Raw genomic sequence first — 24,233 nt, forward strand, 5'->3', positions numbered from 1 at the left:
AGATTTGAACCGCAGCTCTGTTTTTTTTTACAGGATGGTTCTGTTGAGTATCTGCAAATGATATAATGTGAGTTCAGCAACAAATCAAGGTCAATCACTCTGAGAAAGCTTCTACTTAGACATCTGCTTCCATCCTTTACACAAGTATCTGCCTTGTATCTCTGATAAGAAATGTCATAAAAAGTATTTGTGAGGATATTTGTATTTCTCCTTTACATAAGTAAATCTTTTTTAGGAAACTGAAGAAGCGTGTAATATGGAATATTCAAAGTGGTTAGTCTTAGCAAATGAGAGAAGGGTGGAGTATTTATTACTTTCTTTATTCTGATAATCTCTTCTGATCTAGAATAGAGAGAGGACCACGTGATACTCATTTTGGACCATCATAAAAAGAAGAAAAGAATGTGGATTTCGTCTCTCCAAGAATTTATGAGGGCCATAGAGGCAGTCTCTGTGGCCTGCCATTATAGGAGTTATGGCTGTAGCCTTGGACCATTGTAATTCTGATATCTTAAAATCTGTCAAAGAAACAAGGACTAAGTGCTGGTTTATGTGATGACATAACTAAAAAGAAAAGTAAAATGCAAATAGAAAAAAACTCTTTATGTATCAAATGACCAAGTGAACCTCTTTAACCAGAAAAATTGTCATTTTTTTCAAAGTCATGTAACTAACTGGACAGCACACTTGCTGACCTACTGGTCCTCACAGGAGCAGGACCACGTGCATATCCTGCTCAAGTATGGGTATAGTTGATTAAAGCACTCACAAACTAAAATTAATGGGGATGCTCTTTGCTGTCAGTGAAGACACTTGTCCCATATTATAAGCTGTTATAAGACAACGATATCTTTTTCACACTCCAGTATATGGGATACTGCCACCCTTTTAATGTCTGCTTGTGAGTATCTTCTCATCTGCATTCTGTGTCCCTCACCTTTCCTAATGTTACAGGGCACAGGGAGGGAGACCTACTCCTAACTGAGGTCCAGGCCCTGCACCCTCTCCTGTCCATCAGCAGCATCACTGGGCAAAGGCAGTGGTGAGGGGCTGCCATGTGCTAATTATGCATTATAAGAAAGGACTGGCAATATTTGCCACCTGGTAACTGCAGCCTCATTTAATCTTCTGATCGCTCTAGCTGCCGAATTTCTGATTTTCCCCTTCTTGTGGCAACAAAGGCAAAAGGTTTTTCTCCTTTCTCATGACATGCCAGAAACCTGGTTTAGAAGATCAAGCTATAATTTTTTCTGAGCTCCTTCTCACCTAGTCTACTTGGGCATTGCTGCAGAGTACAGCATTACAATATGTGTGTATGTGGTACCACATTTTGCAGAGACTGATATCTTGTGCCTTGTCTTTTCTCTGGCTGCGACATGAGATGAAGGGGGTTTGGGATCTTCCTCTTAGGGTCATTAGTATGATCTGGTAGGCACTGTGCATTCCACTGTGTCTGGAACAACCTTACCAAGATTTTCAGGATGCTTAGACCATCTACATGATTGTTATAAAAAAACCCAAAACCAGTGAAGTCTGAATCATAGTGTGGTTTTTGTGTCCTGATCATTTCTGTGACCTGATCTGTGCAGAGCAAGCCAAACTGGGAAAGTTGTAGGCAGCCATCTCTCCTACACACCCTGTCATGAAATCACTGAAGATTACACAACTGTTCCTGTTCTAGACACAGGGGCTGACCTTTCCCTCCTACTGTCTGGTACCAAGTGTGTCTCAACTTTGAACAGAATTTTTGACACAAGATTAATGTCTTTTGCCACAACTTAGTTGAAATGCAAAATTTAAATGTTGTTGGAACAAAAACTCTTTCTCTCCTAAAATATAGCTTTGTTGAGATTTCAACTTTATTACATATTTTTGTCTGATAATGCCATGAAACACCTTCAGCGGAATTTGTACTTCAGAGGAGTCAGGCTGCACAGACAGCAAGAAGAGCCTGACAGTGACCAAGAAAGTGCAAAGTGCTGTTGATGTGATATATGTATGTCATACAAGACATACAAGATGTATGGGCTTGAGTGATAAGTGCTTTTTAAATGTAACTAGTGATGTGGCAGAAGATGGTGAAGGCAACTTGCATGGGAACATCATGAGTTTTAGTATTGCCATGTTAGACTTAAGCTCATTTGAAGTCTCTTGGGAGAAGTCATCAGTTGTCAACCCGAGATTTCACATTGTAAGAAAACAGATCAGTCAGGTGTTGGTATGGGATCTGTAATCTGTTTACGAAATATGACAGTGGGAATAGATCGGGAAAAGATTAGGTGAAGATAAGGTATAGAGGAAGAAGAATCATCTATCCTCTCAATAGGTAATAGATTCTCATATGGTGAGGGAAAGAGAAGAAGACCTACAAAATGAACAGTAAGAACAGAAAGAGGAGAGAAAGGTTTATGAAAGCAGAGGAAGGATATAACGGAGTTTCAAAAGTCACAAATGTATCCAGGAAGAAGAGGACAGAGTGAGCTGGTCAGTGTAAGCACAGCAGTGATGCAGAGACTGTGGAAACCAGAGTAGAAACAACTGAGTCAAATAAGGGAATTTGCACTAAGGGTTTTACTCTTCACTTTAACTGTTAAGTTTCCTCCTACTTTACCAGGGAAGAGCCTCTGACCCCCTTTGCAGTTTTGCAGCTAGAAGACAATTTACTCTGGAGCTTTGAGAATGTCTAGGAAACAGGTGAGGACACAGGACTTTAAGTCATGGAGCCCACTGGGGAGAGGACAGTCCTTTGAAGTGTAATTTGGGCAGTTATGAAAATGAAGAAAACAATTCCCTAGAGCTATTGAAAGAGCACACATGGGAGGGTAACTTAAGTCTTATGTTAGGGGAAGGTTCTGCCTCAACTACTTTGGAGATTGAAAGTTGTGTACAAAGCAAGTGCAGCCCTCTGGGGCAAATACAGTCAATGCCCCTGTGCTTTCCACTACAGAAGTGCCTAAATCCTGGAGGTGGTGGCTATCTCAAGATCATTTGGATTAGGCCTGACTGCAAAGCTGTCAATAAAGGCGCTAGCAGTAGTGTAAAGTGTGAAAGACATATTGCTCTATTTTGCACTGGACAACATTGATTCTGAGTAGTAATTACCTGTCAAATTTGACCAGCGTGAGGTCAGTTCTCACTGTGATCTCAATCTGAAAAGCTAAACATAGCAAATATTTCTGCAGACAACAAAACCAATTCCCAGTCTCAGCTATTTCAAATGAAGGCATGGAGGTCAGGCAGATCACAACAGTAGAGGAGTAGGGATACCATAAGCATGGACCCATACCACTTTTTGCAGTTAACTCAGTGTCAGTAAACTCAGTGGAAGGTATCTATCCCGATAGCTGGAGGCTATTTTCTGAAAAGGCTGCTTTTGTAGAGGGTGTTTTTCTCTTGACTGGAATGTCTGGCTACATGGTCATATGTGCCAATTCCTTTTATCAGAATGCTGGCTAAAATTCGTACATCAGTGTAATAGAAAATATTCCAAAGCCAGACAGAATCTTGTGGGTCACAAGGAATAGCTAGAGGTGAATATGAACAGAATATAATTTCTCAAGTTCAGAACAAGCAACTGTGAATCTTTCTTATCTCAAATTATTTCCTTCTCTTTGTTCTCTGTCTCTATGTCAAGGAACAAGATACAAGATCAAGAAATGTCATCTTAAGGAAAAAATGTTCCTGAAGTGTTCTTGATATTAAAAGGAGTAAAAGTCATTCATCATTAGGCACTAAGAACTACCACTGCTGAGGTACTTGCAGCTTCTACTGATCGGGGTACCCAGCAAAAGACCCCAATAAACACAGTGAGCAACTAAACAGAGCAGGTCAGTTCCCAGTCTGTTTACTGTGGCTTCCTATCTGTGCTGCTTTGACAGAGGGAGGGAATACATGAAAACTTTGACTGAGACTTAAAGGAAACATGTAAGTAAACAATAAGAGACCAGCAGCTGCTGCCAAACTGTTACTTTATATGAGTGACTCAAAATAACATTTCCAAAAAACTACGCTGATTCTCAGGATTTTACCTAAAATGTAGGAAATACAATTTGTATGGCATGTGATGTTTACTAGAATAGTCACCCAGGATTAGACCACAGGCCTGTGTCCTCTGTGTCCTCTGTCAGGCATGGGCCAAAAGTGGCTGCCTAGAAAAGCACCTCAGAACAGGGCAAACATATAGGATACTTCCCCCTTGTTTGTTTTGATCTTGAGTCCTGCTTGAATCCTCCCTGTAGTCCTTATACTGGATTTGGCAAGTTGATCCCTAGCCAGTTTCCCCTGTACTTGCAGGATTTTAAAGACCTCTTTCTTCTCCCTTTGTAGTATCTCTTTTTACGGCTGAGAAGCTGTGGTTCACGGAACCTGTTCCACACCTTCAGTCATCCTTTTTAATTAATCTATGATTTTTCTTTGTTTGGTGACATCCTATTTTAGATTGGAGAGGCAAGAGCTGCATATAACATTTAAGGGAAAGTCCATCTGCTCCAAAAATGCAATTAACTCACACAAAAGCAGACACTTCTTTTGCCACTATGTTGCTAGTTTGATTCTTGAACTTCAGTGAAAAACACAACAGCCTTTTTTATGAGTTTTCCCTATCTTTCTGTGCAAGTTTCTTCCGCAGTAACAGTGGTATCTGCAGTCTGAGAGGCAGTGGGACAAGGAACACAGCAAGGTGGAAGACACAGCCTCCAAGCTCTGCTGCAAGTTCATAAGGACTGCTTGCCTTCTTGGGCTTTCTCACACAATGGTACCTCCTAAAGACCTGCTGCAGGTTATTCTTTTTCAGAATGTTGCACAGTGCTGCATATGTTCCAGCATGACTCCCATGGAATTTTGCCGCTGAAATGAATATTCAGCTCTTGTGTGAGTCAGTCCACAGGGTGCCCAGATGAATGTACACTAAATTAGAAAAAAAATCCTCATGTAATTATTATGTTTATTTCCAGCTGCTTAAACTCCCAAATCTTCGTTCGCGAAGCCTCGCCATGAAACTGTAATATCAGCCAGTAATCTGGAATCATATTTTTCTTCATCTACTCCTTCACTGGAGGGAGATGGACACACACAAAACCCAGCTTCTTTCAGTATATAACCCTGATTCATTATCAGCCCAATTGGGCTCCCACTTAACCTTTTGTTAAGCATCTTATCAAACTATTCACAGTTCATTTGGAAATAAAATGTTGTTATCCTATACTCAAAGGTTTAAAGACAAGGCTGACATGGAAGTGGATAGAACTAAGGCAACAATAATTCTTGAATTTCCTGGCCTTGCAGCCTTAACATAGCTAGAGATATATTTTTAAGTAAAAGTACGAAATCCCAATGCTTTTCTCTGCAAAATATCCTTTATGCCATTGGAGCTGCAAAAAATTGAAACTAGCAATGTTAGTGATCTCTCAACAGAAACTTAAGAAAAACATTGTCACCTCTAGGAGGCAGCAGTTTATCGCAAATACACAATGTGCAATCTGGTGTCAGGCACTTCAGAAGGTTTTGAAGTTTCTCACACCTCTTGTAATTATTAAAAAAAAAGTAAATCTATTAGAAATAAACGTATACTTGCAGCGGAACTACCTGCACAGAAATCAGCTCTGCTTCTTCAGTCACAAGAGGCAATTATCAGATGAAATCGACATAGGCACAAAACGAGTATTATTTTCCTGGATTTTCCATAGCAAATTAGCAGAGTTTGATGGAGAAGCAGAATACCTATCTGAGTTTTTATCTGCTCTCAGCAAGATACCCTCCACCATTTAGGAAAGCATTTGCTCTTTTGCTTAACTTCACCTGCCAATTGGGCTCGCACTTCACCTTTTGTTTGCCACATCACTGAACAGCACTCTTACATTTGCAGTGATTTCTTTTTCTTTCTTTCATCCAGGTCTGTCCTGAGCTGAAGCTGATATTTTATTTCTGAATCTCCATGACTGAGGTGTTGAGACTTCACACTAAGGGAGTTCACCTGGTAAAGCACAGACATGGTTTTTCTTCTGGGATTTGTGGTATGATCTGATGTTTTAAGGCACAGTTGCTTTTCTCTTTGCAGCTGGCCCTTTGATGCTCTTAGATGAACTGTGATTTTTTTAAAAACTTGCCTCACACATTAATACTTTCTTCACATCTCAAGTGGGCCTATGTAAACATGGAACAACAGAGGACACCATACTGGAGGTGTCATTGGTGGTTCAACATCAGTGTAGCTCATAACTGAACGAAAATAGTCCCATAAAAACACGATGTACAACACTAGTCTTGATTTCAAAACTACCCATGATGGATAACCCTCTACAGTCCCTCAGATATTGCTCCCACTGAAACTATGCCCACTGTTAAAAATCTGCAACATGTTTCTACTCTGAGTTTATCTGGCATCAGCTTCTCGCCATTAGCTCCTGGTAACGCACTGTTTGCTCAACAGAAGAAGACCTCTATCATCAAAGGTTTATTTCACAACTGGGTACTTAAGGATTTTTGACCAAGACACCCCTTAGCCTTTTCCTCAATAATAAACTGACCTTCCGAATCACACTCTGATCCACTGGCTTCTACTCTTTTATTCATTCATGTGGAGCTTTCCTGAACTCCCTCCAATTTTCCCAACGCCTTGGCGCTCTGCTGAACAGAGCAGGGTGCAGCATACTTCTACAACAGTCACACCAATGCCCAGTTCTGATGTTACAGACCCTTCCTATTCTTGCCCATTGGTTTTTTCTGTTACCTTCCTGTAGATCACACTATCCTTCCTGACCATTTTTGCTCTTTGGTCCCTTCTCCCTATTTTCTAGTACTGAGCGTCCTACCCTCTGGAAATATTCATCCAATGTTGCCACTAGGAAAGCAAGAGACATACCACAGTCAGGTTTACAATACTTACTGGTGATAGGGGGTGCACGGCAGCCTCCTGAAACAAGTAGACACTCATATTTTTTCCATGGATCTCTTGAATTCCTCAGATATTGGTCTCAGGACAGTGTAGTGTGCTAGAGGAGAATCGTTAACCACGAACCCTACAGTGCATGCATGCAACTAGCTGTGTCCTTTTGTGTGCTAAATCCTTACCATCATCCTAAGGGTAGCAGTGTGGCAAAAGACTACACAGCTGGCAGGTACTCCTGGAAGTCTGGAGATTTCAGGAGTTCTATATCCATTAACACCAGCTGAAGCAGCATGGCTTGAAGCTCATTTTCTTGAGGCTGATCATTGTGTATCTTCCTTTCAGAAAATGATTCTTTGTTCTTCCCTTAATTAGTTCATTTATTTGATTTATGTCTATAGGTATGTTTCAGTGACAGTGATGGAGGGACCAAGCCCACACTCCTCTCACAAATCTTCCCTCTTTATTTTCTTTTTGCCTATGAATATGTAGAGACAACTGCTTTGTCTTAATAGCACTGCAGAGGACTATTTCAGTGGTTTGTAATACTTCACCATCTGCTGGAGGAATACTTCACCACTTGGAGGAAGACAGAAATCCTTTCTTAAAGCTTTTTCAACCTGAGGCAACAAGCATGCAAAAGCATAAGGAGTTAGATAGAGTTATTGCAAGCACAAGCCTTTTACCTTCACTTTTGTTTTCATGACGCTTCATTTACTTATTAAACAAAATGCATGACAGCCATATGTGGTCTTCTTTTAATAACCAGCTATTTCAGTGCCCGAAATCAGGTGGTATAAATACCTTGCTATGATCCAGAAAGTTATTTTAGACCACCATCCTGTTCAAACTGTCCCATTTCTGTAGCACAGAATCACATAACAAGTCAATGCAAGTGAAAACATGAGCTTACACCTTCAGGCTAAATCTGACTGTCACAAGGATTTCCCTGGGAAAAAAAAAAATGCCAAAACAACTTCCTTTCCCATTTCCATCTGTTAACTCACACTTCTGCCTGGTGAAAAGCCTCAGTGAGAAACAGTGCCTATGATACTCCATCCCAGCCCTGGATGGAGTGGGCTGAGTCAGGGAAAGTAGTCTGCAACCATCTTTCATTCAGATGTATGTCAGCTTTTCCTTCTGGTAGTGATGGATTTTGGAACTTTAATTTGTGTCTTCAATTGCCAGAATAAAAATTGCAAATACCTCACCTTCTTATTCAAGAGATTGGCAATTACATTAAGGGCCTTTTTTTCCTGGTAAAGTATGAACTACAGCCAGGAGATACAAAAGCTCTTGTAATTCTCCATGTGATCTGTACTATCAAGTCTTCATTCAGAGAAAGCCTCTTTCTTAGAGCCAATAGTCAGAAAGGCCCAAAATATCAGCAGAAGAGCTCAGAGCAGGAACAAAGAATCTATAAGCACCAAAGGTTGACTGGTACCTTATATTTTGTCATCACAGAATATTTCTGTCTGAAATATCAGGAGTTGAAAACCATGTATATGCTTTTGTCATTCTTTTACATGTCTTCTATCAGAATCTGGAGAAAATATGTGGATAGGATGACTGCAAAATATGTTTTCAGGCCTGAACCTGCCCCTAAAGTCTAGCTTGCAAAAACAGGCTTTCATCTTTCTACCTTGGCAAGTCTCTTTCTAATGGCAGATGTGACAGATAAGAAAGCTATGTGATTCTGCACAGTATCAGTGTGAATGACCAGTGAGAAAGGTCATTAGCCTGACCCTATTTTATCCTACTACTGCTTTAAAGAATAAGAAGAAATTTAATTATTTGGTGTTAAAACAAGCAAGAGAAAAGATGACTTTGAAATACATTTATGGCCCAAATTTTTTAGCACAAGATATATTAAGTAGGAAACTATGCCAGATAGATGCAGTGGTGGTACATGCTAAAGCTACAGTTAAATTATGTATATGGACCAGTTACATGCATCAGTGCACACACAGAATTCTGAATTCTTTGGCCTGTCATTTGTAGAAGCTCACATACTACTACTATTCAATGTCTAGCAAGTGCTGTTTTGTCTTCTTAGCAATAGCAGCAAAAGGCTGATGCCTGGCTGTTATTATTAAAATATAATATCCGACAATGATTCTATACATCTAACATTTCACAGCAAATACAATTTCTGGCAAGGAAAACTTAATCATCATATATAAGCAGATAGAAAACATCTTGGAGAGTATATTATTAAATTACTGTCTTACAGAGAAATTTTGTTGTGACCTTCCTTCTACAGCATATTGTAAGCAGCCTTTATATAATTCTCAGAACAGCCTGTAGAAGACACATCAAGATTGAATCTCATGAATGGACTGAATGCCTTCTTCACTCCAAACGTCTCTTGCTGTATTCTACCCTTAACAGAACCTTCTTGTTTTTCATATGGTTTCCAAATCTCAGGGATCTCTGATCTAGCTACGTTGATTTCATTAGCACTTTTAGGAAGAACCCATCCTGTGGAGGAGATCAAAGGCATCTAAAGAGTGTGCCTATTCTTTTTGTCATGTTTCAGACTCTTCTCACTTCTTAAGCGGTGATAGAAGTCCATAACAACATGGTTCATTCTTCAAATTCAAGATAAGACCTCATGGAACCATGATTACAATGTTACCTGTTCAGCTAGGGGCTGAATGAAGTAATTGTTAACTAAGTCAGCAAAATGTTGGAACAGTCTACCCATGGCAGAGAAAATTCAGATCAGAAGAGGTAATCACAAGGATGCTGCTCAAGGCTTTGGAATCTCCTGAGCCACAAAAAACAAGAAGCAAAAGGATCCTTTGGTCAGATTTCTCAATCCCCTCTATATGATGTTCTTCCCACTACTGAGCACAGCGAGAGATGTGCCAGAGGTCCAGGCTGGTGTGCCTATCTTTTGTTCTTGTAAAGATAGAAGGCAAAGCTCAAGGTTTTCCTTCCATGGGCTGAGCTGAAAGACCAGTGTCCATGGGCTCAGCAATTTATTGGAGAATTATCTCTGCTTAAGGAATCTGTTGTGATTTGGTTCTTGATGGCGGGGGAGTCAGGAGAGTTGGAAGTGTGGGGTGAGATGTGTCTAATAAGCGTGGTAGAATGAGGAGAAGACAAAATGAGGGAATGTGCATTGCATCAATTAGGATGCTGAGGTGTTACAGAGAAATCTTTAACAATTAAAGTAAGAGTCAGATGTGTGAGGGAAGTTTTGTGTCAGGGAGGTGAACATGCTATCTATAATGGAACAAAGGCCGAGTGAGTTGTCAGAGTAAGATATGAAACATCAAAAAATAAAAAATTCAAGAAAAATTATGGATAACCTGAGCTCCAGAAAGATCAAAAAAAAATTAATTTCTAAACATTTCTCTGTACATAGTTCATTTTTTTCCTGATCCATGGGCATCAACTGTATTCCAAACTAGATAGACAAAGAAACTCCCAGTAGAACTGAGTATTTTTTTCCAGAGCCTTATAAGGAATATTTTGCATCTTGCTTACTAGTTCCACTTGGCCCAGATATATAGTGACCAGAATTATAAACCCTTTCTGACCACTAGATTCTTCTTGTGAAGTACCCAGAAAAGGGTTGTACACATCACAAAAAACATATCAAATGATGGTATTTATTATCCTCTTCCCCAAACTGGGCATTCGAGAAATAAGGCAGAAATAAATTAGTCAGTGAAAGATAACCACTCCATCATCTCAAGAGAAAACTGGGACAGACATCTAGCCCTTCAGGTCTATTCATGTACATTCTTCTCCTGTGCTCACCAGCCCACTGCCTGACATCAGTGTGGTAAGCAGTATGACTAATATCTAGCATATGTTGTTTGCTTTCTCATTCCCTCCAGAGGAAGCAGCATATGCACTAGTGTGTCTTGTTTGGTAGGATTTTCTGCTGTCTTTTTAAATAGAGGTACTGGTCTGCACTGATCCTATAGAAAGCAGGCCCAAAAGGATCAGACCCTGTGCTTTAATGGGAAGGTGGTGAGGCATGAGACAGTGCTTAATTCTTGCTGTTTTTGTTCTCCCAGCCTCTGAAGAATGAGAAAGTTTTGCCTGACTTTCACACAGGCTTTACTCTGACTATAGAGTATCATGCAATGTTATCATAACACAGCTTCTCAGGCCAGCAGATTTTGGCAGTCATTATCTTTGCCTTAAAACAGAAAAATTCAATCTCTTGAGCATATCAGCAAGCCAGGCCTGAGAAATATTGCTAGTGAGCTGATCAAACATTTGGATGCACTTTCTGTGAGTTAGCTAGCAAGGCCAGCCCCTTCTGCTGACGTCTTTCCTCTCTATCACACATCAGACTTTTCCCAGTGGAGCTGGAGAACAGGCTTCAATGAAAACTGCCTGTTTGCAGTTACATGGAGATTGCAGGCACTACAATCACTATTTCCTTAACGTGACCTGGAGCAGAACCTCCATCATCAGGATAGAAAGGTAGCCTTGTTGCCTAGCAAAGGTAGGATGATTTATCTGTGTCTCTAGATTGGTCCCTTTTCTTTTCTGCACAACAGAATTGCTTTCAGACTTCCAAGGAGAATGAAGCCAGGCTAAAAATCGGAGTGGATGTGGGAGAGCTGCCCTTGCAGGGAGTAGGATAGTCACAGGGTTTCTTCTCTTTCTGTTCTGTGCAACGCAGGACAATGGTTTTGTCTGCTCCAGTTATAGCCCTGGGGGCTACCTTAGGGACTGCAACTAGCATCCTTGCCCTCTGTGGTCTCACCTGCTTCTGCAAATGCAAGCAACCTGAGAAAGGACTCTCAGAAAAGGACCAAGAGGAGGAGACGGAAAATCCTAAGCCCAGCGTGCTTCAGCCAGTCCAGCAAGTAAGACACAGTCTCTAATTTACTCTGTTATTTTTCTTAAATGCAGAGGTTGGGAATGCAACTCTTCTCTGTTAGGCTACTCAGCATGTGATTTATGCTGCCTGTTTATCTGCTTACTGTGTTCAGGATGTAACAACATGCTAGTGGGAGGAGGAGTGAGGGAAAAACAGAGACGAGCTGGGTAACACACAGAATTACCGGAGCAGGAGACAGCTGCCTCATTGCCAAAGAGAAAGCTGCTAATGGCAAAAATGGGGGAGAAGGACTGGAAATGGTGTTTAGCTGTCAAGCTAGATCACAAGAGAAATAATTTACCGAGAGGAGAAGACTGGACTGTACCAGGTGGCATGCAGCATTGTGAAAAAGAGATGACTCCTGCTGAGATCTCATATAGCAGCTATTTAACTCTATTCAAAATATCTTACAGTTCTTACAGGATAGTTCCCTGTCAACAGCTGATTTCTTGAGAAAACCTTCCCTCTTCCTCCTCCCTCTGCCCCTCTAACTGAGGGAATTAATTACGTGAGAAGTTAAAACAAGGCACTGAAATTACAAAAAAAGCAAGTGAGAATCTAGAGCGTGATGACTGGACAATCTCATCACATTGTGAATTTCTTTTTCACTTACTGTAAGAGCAATGTGGAGTATGAAACATGTCAGGCATCCCTGTGTGCTCTTTTATTCTTGTTAGAATCCAAATGCTCTGATTTACTCCTGAGCTCAGTGCAAGAGAGAACAAGGGAAATTATAGGACACTTCAAATATACCTATTGATGGGAATCTCTTCTTCAAATGGAAATGTTAGATGATTTCCTTGGTTGACTATGGTCTTTAGCATGAGCTACGGTCAGCCTCTGAAAGTATTACCTATTGGCTGTTGCTCCTGATATCTGTATTTGCCTGCATCTTTTCACTTTCACTTAGCCATTTAACCAAGTGTTATGCCATATAGCCAATTCCAAAGGCCAGTGATCCATTGTATAAGTCTTTGTTTGTCTTTCAATTATTTGAGCTGCCTACTATTTTTGTATTCTTAAAGTGTGTAGAGTCCTAATTGAACTTCTCTGTAATGTTTGTAATTAAATATTCAGTCTCTCTTTGGCTTCCAATCTTAGGCTTTTAGTAGAAAAGAAACCGGGCATCTTTGTGCTCCTGTTACAGTTTATTATGAGGAAAGATGACCAAATCTACAAAGTGTATTGTAAGAACTGGTGCAGATATACAGAATGGCATTACCAGAACTTGTGATTGCTGGAGAGGGAAAGGGAAGTGAGGAAGGAAGGCTCTGCTGACCATGGATTAACATCTGCGTGGAGTTTAGGACTTCTCAAGAGATTGCTGCTAATTCTGAGCCTTCATCCATGAGCATGGTGAATAACTCCTAGTACCAGTTTGCATTTTCTTAGGATGAATTTCTTCTGTTTGATAGCTTAGTCATGTCCTTTTCAGGCTCCTTTCTTGTCTTTTCTACCCTATACAGGGGATTTGCCAATGTCTGTATATAAGAATGTACAATGATGCTGAGATTTTCCAAGTTTACTGTTAACATGAATGAGAAATGTGTAACTTTGACAGTCATATCACTTTGTACAGCAATTTTTCTAGCTGTTCTCTGGAGCAACGCTATCCACAGATAACTTTACCATGAGGCTCTTTCTACAAGAGACTTTTTGTTGTTGTAATCTAGCTCAGAAACATCTCAGATCTTTATTTTAATTCCATCCTTGGACTGGACTTCTTTTCTTTTATACGCCTTTTGGGAAACACCTTGTGAAAGTGTTAATCCACCCTGGACCTTGTCCACTGGCAAGTTATCCTGTTTACATGACTGAAATAAGCAGTGTCTCCATATTGTCCAATTAAGCCTCAAGTACCCAACAGCTATTCAGTCATGGTCCTTACAATATTTTTACATTCATCAAGTTTGCCATGACTTACTCCAGTATTTGACCAGCAAGGGTTCAAATTATTCAACCTGCCCTCAATGTATCACTACTACCTGAGCGATTGCATTCTTTTAGCATTGTAGACTTTTTAATTTGAAGTAATATTTCTAATGTTACTGGCTTTGGAGTTTTTTAAAGAAATCTGGACAAATTATAGCATCCAAGTGAACATTCTGTCACAGAAAGCGCAAAATGTTCTTAGTTTGCATATTCTGTATGTTTAGCAATTCTTTCCAATTAAAACAGTTGTCTTGCCAGGAACATGTATTTCCCTATGCTGTCACTGATTCAGAATCAGTCTATATACCTCCAAGGAATGAATCTCAATTTGAGTTTGGAGCATATGAAATTTTATCATCTCTGTCTATGTTGATAAATTGTTCTGTTGAGACTTTTTTCTGACTACATTAGTACATAGTACGTCCTAGTCAGTGTTTGACATAATTATTGAAGCCTGTCAGGGCAACTGATTCAGATAAACAGAGATGACAAAAGAAAGATGAAGCAAGTCTGCATTTTATTCACTTGGCATGTCTCCCATGACAGCGACGCTTGTATTTGCTATAGACAGAGGCTCCCTGTGGACATGCCCTGCATACGTGAAGAGGAAGAGTTCAAACACAAAGATACACCTACAGAACAATGAAAAACTGCTGTAAATATGCAAAGTCTCAGCAAAGCCTGCAGAATGAAGATTCCTAAACACATGCAGCAATGGCAACAATATCTGGCACTTTGTTTGAGTGACACTGGCCAGGGACCCTGAAGGGTCAGTTGCAGCCTCCTTGCTACTTTTGGTGTATTTGCTTTCATGCATTTTTACAAAACTGTCTGAACTGTCCTGTTCATCTCTTTATTTAAGACACTGCTGCTGATTTGCAAAGAAAACTTCCATAGGGCACTGCTATGTAACTGGATTAGCAGATAGCACTTGGAAAAGAGCTGGCAGCAAAATAATAAACAGAGGCAGATGCAGTTGGAAGAGAGGGTGGGCTAGTCCCACTGTGCTTGCATATGTCTCTCATCTCTAGTTCTGCAGAGCAGACAGACAAGAGGAATATTTAGACCCAGTGGAGCTCTTAGTTGCTATGTGCTGATGGATTTCCTGACTAAAGCCTGCCTGACTTTCAGCAAGAGAAGACTGTACTAGTAATACCTCAAACTTGTATGGTGTTTCATCCCAAAGGAGCTCAAAGTGCTTCATGCGCTAGCAGCACAGAGCAATGCAGGCATGGGGCTCTGGTGTGATGGCCAGTGCCTAGCAGGACAGCAGCCTTATGCAGCAGCTTCAGGATAGAGAACAGCAGAGACTGACCACCATGTCAGGCCCTGTATGTGTGCTAGATATAATGCCTCTGCACAACAAAAGCATCCTGTTTTTCAAACTGTTATCCAGTGATTCCTCACATATTTTGCTTGGTTGGTTTGCTTTAATTTTAGAAGAATGGAAAACTGCATTTAAGGTTTGGATGAGTAACTTCACATATCCTAGAGGATTGATGAGGCTCACATCTCTGAAAGAGAGATCTCACTTACAGGCCCACACCATATGACTTACGTAATATCTAAACTCAGCTGAACACTAGGTGAGGATGGCACACAGTGACATCTTTTTTTTTCAACCTGCTTCTCATTCAGACCCCTTAAAATTAGACAAGATAAAATGCTATATTACATGGTAAACTTCCTAAACAGTGATGCACTGGCTGCCTTGAGAAGACGGAATCACTGATCTAATTAATTCTCTACCACTGCCAAGTGCATGTAACCATGGTACTATGATCTCTATAAGCAGAATATGACTAAATAGCCAACGTCCAAGACTGCTCTCTTTCTTCAGACTCTGTTTCTTGAGAAATAGGTATGCTTCCTCTGGGCATACAAGCTGGGACCTTGAAGTCCCAACACAGATAAGTGCTTCAGGCATCATCTACATTCATTATTAATAGGAAACAATAAAACTAATGAAAAACTTTAATTACAATTATGAACCTTTTCTGTCTCATTCTCAATCTTGACACAAAAGAGGTTGGCAGGCAGCAAGGTTGGAGATAATCCCACTGCACAATAATCAACCAAAATGGCTGTTTTACTTCTGCTTTTTGTCTCTCATGTTTTGGAAACATTAATAAAATCTGTTGCAAGGATTGGGGTCATTTGCTAGTCAGCTTTTGTTCTTCCCCATTGACGAATCCAAACATAAATGAATCAGGAATGATTTCAGTTGGATTCTTTCTTGGGACACAAGGAAAAGAGGACTGTTCTATTCCACTAAAATATTTTTCTTTGTTTAGGGAGAACAATAATGCCTTTGTGCCAACCTTTGCTTGGACTCCCGAGCATTGCACTGTCTTTCAGGTTCTTCTTCTCATCCCATGTTCATGATTCAGCAGGGAATTGAAGTGTTAAGAACAAACTCAGGCATAAATCCAAATTTCAATCCTGGTGTAATAAAGAGGAAATGTGTGTCTGAGGGTCAGTTGGAGCTCTGGTCTAGAAAGCCAGGGGATAGTCCAAAAGGCTGAGATGACCATTTAATCAACTATTCTTGGTATTTCATTGCAGAGCTCATTTGTTCAACCAGTTCTCCTTTTTCTTATTACACCATGGTCGTACTTGATCCAAGTGACTATATGACCTGTCTCCCATTCTAATGCTTACTACATATTCAAAATATTCTAAAATTTGTGGATGACTGTAGCCTCTTGCTCTTGGGTTTGACTTCAAACATCAAGGTAAAAATTACCATGCATTAATCACAGTGGTTAATTTCTGTGCTAAGAGGAAACACAGACTTATGAAAAGATTAACTGGTACAGAAACAGAGGAAAAATCAAATTATAAGAACATATTTTTTTTTTTTTTTTGCAACCAGTAGAGAAATAAATCTGAAAAGACATACATCATGTAGACAAGACATCTACCAAGTAGAAGGGTATCAGCTTTGGCAAGAAAGTCTCTGGACGTACAGTTAGTGGTTTCTACAACCCAAGAAAAAATGATGGTAGGACTGACCAGAGGCACCACTTTTTCTGTCTTTGTCTCAGCTCATTTAATGCTGTGATAATTGGAAGAATTAGTCTAATTAGTTCAAAGTAATAAACAAGGTTTTAATTTTCAGTTCAACATCAAGAAAACCGCAGAGCCAGTACAGCCTCGAGCACTCCTGAAGTTTCCCAACATTTATGGCCCCAAACCAGTAGTAACTTCACCTGAAATTGTTAACTACACACAGTACTCTCTGAAGACAACAGAAGAACCAGCTACTGGAAAACATACTGGTTTGGATGAGAGTAGGATGAAGATACAAGTCAATGAAGAGCTGTTTGTTCTCCCTCAAAACGGTAGGAGCTTTTGGTCTTCAGACTAACAATTGCTTTTCTGGGTGTAGATCTGTGATAGTTCTGAACATAATGTGATTTTTCTTAGAGAAATAAATGTGAAAATGAAAATATTGGATGGTTTTCATTCTCCTTTTATGAGCACTGTGAGTTCTATCTTCAATACATTTGTTTAATAGAAGATAATCATGAAGTTCATCAGAACATTCAGATAACAAAGCTGTATTGTGTCTTATTGCAATGTTTTTTTTTTAACTGAACATCTTTTGTGTTGAAGAATCTGGCTCACTGGTAGCAAACAGTCTGTAAAAAAGTGCATTTAGTGTAGTTTTACTGAGAGCAGTTGCCAGAGTATGTGTGAAATATCTGGCGAAAATTGAGCAGAGTATCTCCTCCAGGACAAATGCTAGCTGTCCAGCAACTGTCCTTGTCAGGGACAGTGGGGGTTGAAGCTTCTAATTTTCTCTGCTCCTTTTTGTCTGCTGGTTTGGTGAGATGGGCTTGGCTTTTTCTAATGTGCAGTGAAACTGAAGGCTGACACCTCAAATATTTTTGCCACACAGAATTCTTGTTTCCCATCCAGCCCAAAGGGTTACACTCCAAAACCTGAAACGTAAGATTCCTGGAGCCTGAGAGAAAATGCAATGTTAATTATATACATCTGGCAGGATAGCCGGGTTGCTTCCATACTGATTTTTAACTTCACAGCTATCTTTTAACAGGACAATTGACTCTTCTGGCTATCATGCTAATAAAACCTTCCTGAAGATTTGCCAGAGAGCCAATGCCATCTGTCATGATTTTTATTGAATACTCTTTTTGGGTTTTTTTTAATTGCTTGAGATTATATTTTTGCCATTCTGGAAGGATGATTGCTACATTCAACCCCCATCCTGAGACTTATGAGTATGGAAAAGAAAGTGCCATGGGAAGCAGCTGCATTGGAGGAAGAGACTGTCTGAGGCACATCCTTAGGTGTCAGGAAGAAGATTATAGGGTGAGAGAATGAAGAATGATGGCTGCATTTAGGCTAAAGCTTTATGTAAGTGTGTTGGTGTAAGAGCCTCTCTGCACTGCTAATGGTACAAGCAAGTTTCCTTCCTGCTGTGCCTGATTTCGTAGCTCAAGTGATGCTAAAATTAAGCAAAAATTGTTGCATTCTCCTTTTGATGCCACAATGAACTGGTCTAAACTGTGTCTCAGATTTTCAGAAGGAAATGTGCTGGTCCCAGTATTGTTTTCCATGTGAATCAGAACTGACCTGGCAGATTACAGCTTTTGATGACAAAAATCTCTGGCTTCTCTTTTAGTCTTGCAACTTGCTTTATTTCAGTATGAAATACATGCTCAGCTCCAAAATCACACATGAAAAACTGTCTCCTGGATTCCCAAGTTCATTGTCTTCAACTTGATCAGGTGCTATGGAATTAGATATCTTTTGCGTGACAAAGACTTTGTTAAAATCTAAAAAAACTTTTAGAGAGGCCTGACCTAATGCAGAATTACATAGCAGCTCAAAAGTAGACTCACATTCTCATTACAGAGAATATAAGATTCAATTTAACAATGCAAGTTAAAACAACATCAAACAATATAACAAGTAATGGGTGTCATTTAGACACCTTGGCCTAAGAACAAGGTAAAAGAACCATGATAAAGCACAATGTGGTAGACTGCAAAAGTCTTGTCCAGGTGCTGTAGAAAGAGCTGAAAGTGTGAGTAAACAGAGCAAAAATGAGATATGATGATGGATGAAGAAGGAAAATAAATTATATTCCTGCATAAAAGGTGCAGGATAGTAAGACTTTTAGAAAAGCTGAGTCAAGACAGGGTGGATTAGTTCTCTTGGGAAGGTGAAGACCTGCTTGCTAAAGGGGTTATTTCAGTTCCAGGTGTGGTAAAGGATGTGTGTGTCACAGAGCACTTGAACCCTGAGAGGGCAGCCAGCTGTAACCAGGCCCCTGAGCTGCACTACTCCCTTGCCTATGATCAACAAAGAGCCGAGCTGCGGGTAGCACTTCTGGAAGGTAAGGGGCAGAGACGACCTGATCCGAAGGTACAAGACACCTATTGATTACATTTATAGAAAGTTCCCCTCCTACCTTAAAACCAACATGTGTTCTCAGGACCACTGGATGTTTCACTGGTTCTGGGCTTGTGGAACAGAAGTATCTGGCAATGTCACTGCTCGAAGCAAGAGTGCAGGGCATGGCTTGGGAACAATTGTTTGCACAGCTCAAAAGCAGAATTCAGGAACCATGATGGGTTCCTCCAATCCCAGACATGGTACAAAGCAACCTCTTCTTTTTATATTTTCCTTTGGGGGTGGAGGGGAAGAGGGTTACTATCTCCTTTCTCTCTACCTTTCATTCTTCAACCTGACCCACTTCCTACTGCCTCTTCCTCAAGTCAAATCAAAGGCTGAGCTGGAGATGCCAGACTTATTTTGAGGAAGAACCCTCTGGCTGTGCTTGGCCAGGCAGCCAGGTTCTATGTCACACTCTGAAGTGGGAACTGACAACTGTAACAGCTTCTCAACTCGGGGCTGGAGCATTATCAGTTCCTCTGGGAAAGTAAAATAAGCTGACTGAATAATTCATGCACAGTGCAGATCTCTGTGGAAACCTAATCAAATCACACCCTCTGAAGTGAGAACTGAAAAGGTGCTGAATGGCAGCCACTGCTGTGGGCCTGATGCCAGCAGCAAGCACACAGTTCCCCTCCAGCATGGACACCCACGCCTGCTGGCTGCCACCATGGCACTCCTGTGTGCATGCTCCTCCCTGGGTACTGCCACCAGGGAAGGGGCAGGGTCTGCTCCCTAGTTCTGTTCCCCTGAGAAGCCAGGAGAGCCCTTTGACCCATGCCCTGTGGTCCTGGCAACTCAGGAGCAGCTGTCCTCGAACTGGCTGTAGCAAGGACAGCAGTTTAGTCCATAAAGTCGTGATGCTCCACAACCCCTTAGAGAAAGGTGTGGTCCTCTTGCTGTGGAGAAGATAGTGCAATTCTGTTGATGCAACTGAAGAGTGTGAAATGCCATTCTCACTCTAGGCTTTTCAACATAAAAGCAATATAAAATTAGGGATGAGCGTCTCTTGACACAGATCTTTTGGGCTGTGGGATGGCTTCTGACAGATTCATTTACCAGTGGCTGAACGAGCTGACTTATCCCCCACTGGCCTGCAGGGATGGATGTCTGCCAAGGGGGGGGTCTATCCCATTTCTGATGTCTGTGACTGATCTTCCTGCTTTTAAAGTCTTTGTAAGAAGCTCTTTTTATGTGCCAAGGTAAAAGTAAATGAGAGCTGCCAATCCCTGTGCCATGCTGTCTTATCTCATTGCTGTTCTGCATCTTTCAACAGACCATGTTCCCTTGAACTCAACTGTTGCTCTCCCAAACACTAGCAGCATCCTTCTGCAGTGGCAGAAGGACAGGGACATTGTGTAGCATGAGGAAAACACCACAGCATGATCCCACAGCTTAGTCTGCCCCATGCAAGCAGGAACAGGGATCAATGTCTATGTAGCTGTTTTATTTTATGGCTCTCATAAAATAAGCAATTTAGCCACAGATATTTCAGGGCTGTCTTTTGTGAGAGGTCCTTATTATCAATCTTTTCCAGCTATGCATGGCAGAATGACTGTGGACCAAGATGCTGGCTGCCATTGCTACATACTGGGCACATTGGTGAGCAAGTCTGGTATTGCTGAGGCCCAGACAGAGCTGAAGAAGAAGGTACTTCACACTCTTTGGGAGGAGGTCCTGCGATTTCCATTAACTGAGGAGGAGATGCCAGAAGGGACACTGACTCTCACGCTGAGAAACTGCGACAAGTTCTCCAGACACAGCATTGTGGGGGAACTCAAACTGAACCTTGCTGAGATGGAGGAATCCTTTGGGAAGGCCCAGTGGGAAAGGCTAAAGAGTCCAGAGAAGGTATGGACTCAGTCTGTGTTGGTAGTCCAGAAACCCTAATGATTAATAGTTTGGACAAGAGAAGCCCTTTTGCTAGATGGCTCCATATGGGTGGGTGGCTTTATTTGTTTGGAGCAGATTTAGAGGGGTGATGTGGGACTGTAGAGGTCACTCAACAGTGCTCTGTGATTGTCTGTAGATAACCATTTCGGAAGCAGAGGCCCATCAACCCAGTCCTTCCATCTACTGCTCCCAGCAGTTAACATGTGTCACAACTCCCTCAGCTCCTCAACACCGTGACAATCTGACACTGGCATCTGTAATTTAAAAGATATGTCTAGAAAAAGGTGTGTGAGTTTCTGAGAATTTGTGATACAGGACCACAGTGGCAAGAGCTGAAATACCAGAGAGTGCCTACAGAGCCCAATGGAGGGACTCTGCAAAGCAGTGTATTGGTAGGGCATATGGTGGCATTCCAGGGAGCCTTAAGCTAGGAGTCAAATACATTGTTGGGACCAAAATGTTGGACTGAAGACCACTTATTCTTACTAGGATCAATCCACAACAATCATTCATTGCATTGTGTTGGGTTTCTTAAACATCAAAACCTTCCTTTCCTTCCTTATCCACATCTTCCCAGCAGCATAAACAGGGAAAATGGAAGGAAGTATTCCAACAGTACTTGAAGTAGGTAAAGGGGATGCTTCATGAGCACTAACTTTTTGCACATTTCCTCAGAAGCCTTTCCCCTGCCATGGACTGGGTTATTCTTCTAGCAGCAGCAGGACCCTTAACATGGCAGCAGGGTGCTGCTATTGCTGCTACTGGTACATCACAACAAATAGGTACCTGTTGTACTCTGGTGTGATATGAGGTGAGCAATGCAAAACAACACCAACGCTGTTGCTAAGCATCATGAAATAAATTACTATCTGTCACCATCAGGGGTGAGGGCTCTCCACTGAGTTGGCCACAGAGTACAGAGTTAGCATTTCTGGTTTCAAATAATGCTGATTTATCTGATCACCATTTGAATACTAACAGGACTGTCCACCCTAAAAAAACATATGGCAGAGACAGAGGCAGCAGAAACAAATATGTGGTCTAAATTAGTTTAATAAACTTCAAGCACAAGGCTGAATATTTGTCCAATATCTGTAACCCTCTCCTCGATCTCCATACTGAAGCATCTGCTTTTTCAGCAATACCCAAGACCCTGTTCACAGCAATGGTCAGTTGCCACTCCAGTGCACGTGAAGGAGTCCTGACATGCTGGGAATTCTGCCTTGGTCCAGCTTCACAACTACACATAGGAACAGGGCAGCATTCATTTCTTCTCCAGGCTGACAGCACAAGGTTAGCACCAACAGTACTGCTGAACAGTGCCCCAGTTTGAGCTGAGGATGTGAAGTGAAAGCTGAATTTGCGTCATCTGGGACCTGAGAGAGCCAACCATTGCACAGATAGCTTCTGTATACAGATCCTGAATCATTCATTGAGAACCAGAGGGAGGGAGTGAGGAAGAGCTGTTCAAAAAAAGAGGAGCTATTTTTGACAGCATTCATCCAGGAACAAAGTTACTGAGCTTCATTACCTTGAAATGCCAGGAAGGGCAGAAATTTCATTTGTACCTTCCCAGTAATTCCTCCACACCCAAGGGAAGGAGCTCAGAGTGGAGCTTACAGCCAACCAGGTAATGCAATTATCATTCAGGAATTCATGGAGTCCTGTGAGCAATGCGAAGCATAGATGCTGTAGACCGATAACCTTATCTTGTCTTCCTTCCCTCCCACTGCTTTGCTAATGATTGTGATGATAGTGGGTCCTTGCATAGCAACTTCCTTCGATTCCATGGTGCCCTGCACGTAATTCACTGATGACCCCTTGATGCTTTTTATCTTTACTGCATAGAAAGGAAGACTGAAGCTCTGATGGTTGTATGAATTGGAAAGATTGCAGCACAAAATGCAGGTTATGGATTTAATAGAAAAATGGAAACAAAAGAAAACAAAACCCAGAAAGGGGAAAGAAAATTACCTTCAAGCAAAGCTCCAGCAGAGACCAACCATTGCAGGTTTTGGTTTCATGTGGGTACAGGCTGGTCAAAAACTTGATCAGGATACTAAGAGTTAGAAAGTCATAAGCACAAGATGTTATCTGTGTACAGTGTGCATTTGTGTAGGTGTGCATACACGCATGCTTATGTGCACATCTACAGAGCCCTACCCCCTCCCAGTCTCCACTGTATCTATCTGTGCCTGGAGCTATAGGAACCAAACTCTAGCCAAGAGCTATAGAATGGCACCTGGGTGAGATGTAGTGAGGACAAATACACAAAAGCAGCTTATAACTTGCTTAAACTCTGGGTTTTTATTGAGGTGGCATTTGGGTTTGTCCCTTTGTGTACGAACACCTATCATTTTGTAGTGAACATACAGGCATCTGAATCTCTCCCTGGTTTTATGCATGGTTTTATTTAAGGTCCGCATCAATTTAAGACAGGATTTATGTAAGAGAAATGCATATGAGCCCTTCATTGCTACCTGAGTGCATGAAAAAAAGATTTATTTGGGCTGACTTAGGATTGAATTTCAAGTTTCCTTGCTAATGGCCTCCCACCTGATTTTGCAGGACAAATTAGTCATTCAAACCAGACAGCGATGACAGCCACATTTTCTGCAGAGTCAATCAGCTCACAGGGAGCATACAGGGGCCTGTCCTTGCCTGTTTTGAGTATTGGTCTGAAAACTTAATTTGAAATATTTATGGCTCACTTAGTAGCAAGAGTGCAGAGCACAGAAATGGCCTAGAGAAGGGCTGTCTGTCCTAGAGGATATAGAGCATGCTAAGGAGTCCAAAGGGAGTCCATTGAATTGACATTGGCTTTCTGTGACTGTTCTAGGTCATTAACCTTACACTAAACCAGATTTCTGTCACAAGCTCCTACTCACTGAGAGAATAACTACTCCACTTTCATCCTTTGCCATGGGCTGTCAGGTCTGCACACAACTGCATGGGATTTCTCTCCTTCCCTGCTGGCTCCTGATGAAAAAGCTGCACTGCTCTCCCAGAGGAGAGTGGTGGTGGTGTGGCTGCCTCTAGGCTTCTGCCTCCGGGGCTGCTTGTACAGGTCAAGTGGGAGGGAAGGGCAAAAAGATCAGAGGTTAAGAGGACAATAAAGAAAGGGAAAAGAGAAAGAGAAAAAAAAAGAAAAGGAAAAAAAAGAAAAAGAAAAAGAAAAAAAAGAAAAAGAAAAGGGAAAAGGAAAAGGAAAAGGAAAAGGAAAAGGAAAAGGAAAAGGAAAAGGAA

General features: G+C 41.2%; 1 protein-coding gene across 3 annotated transcripts in view; it reads left to right on the plus strand.

Annotated features, from left to right (window-relative positions):
* The first annotated feature begins 11,183 nt into the window (after positions 1-11,183).
* The window catches only part of SYT13 (synaptotagmin 13), a 20,633-nt gene continuing 7,583 nt past the window's right edge, over positions 11,184-24,233 (plus strand). Inside the window, exons 1-5 of one of the 3 annotated variants that reach the window (XM_017813273.1) lie at positions 11,184-11,354; positions 11,535-11,721; positions 16,789-17,011; positions 18,895-19,035; positions 20,632-20,945. In XM_017813273.1, the coding sequence (XP_017668762.1) occupies positions 11,539-11,721; positions 16,789-17,011; positions 18,895-19,035; positions 20,632-20,945 (861 nt within the window). In that variant the 5' untranslated portion in view covers positions 11,184-11,354; positions 11,535-11,538. Of the gene's footprint in view, positions 11,722-16,788; positions 17,012-18,894; positions 19,036-20,631; positions 20,946-24,233 lie in introns of all 3 variants that reach the window. The other 2 variants (XM_017813265.1, XM_017813284.1) reach the window with 2 other exon arrangements.

The sequence above is a fragment of the Lepidothrix coronata genome, unplaced genomic scaffold (genome assembly GCF_001604755.1).
Source record: "Lepidothrix coronata isolate B3197 unplaced genomic scaffold, Lepidothrix_coronata-1.0 Scaffold1, whole genome shotgun sequence".
NCBI lineage: Eukaryota > Metazoa > Chordata > Aves > Passeriformes > Pipridae > Lepidothrix > Lepidothrix coronata.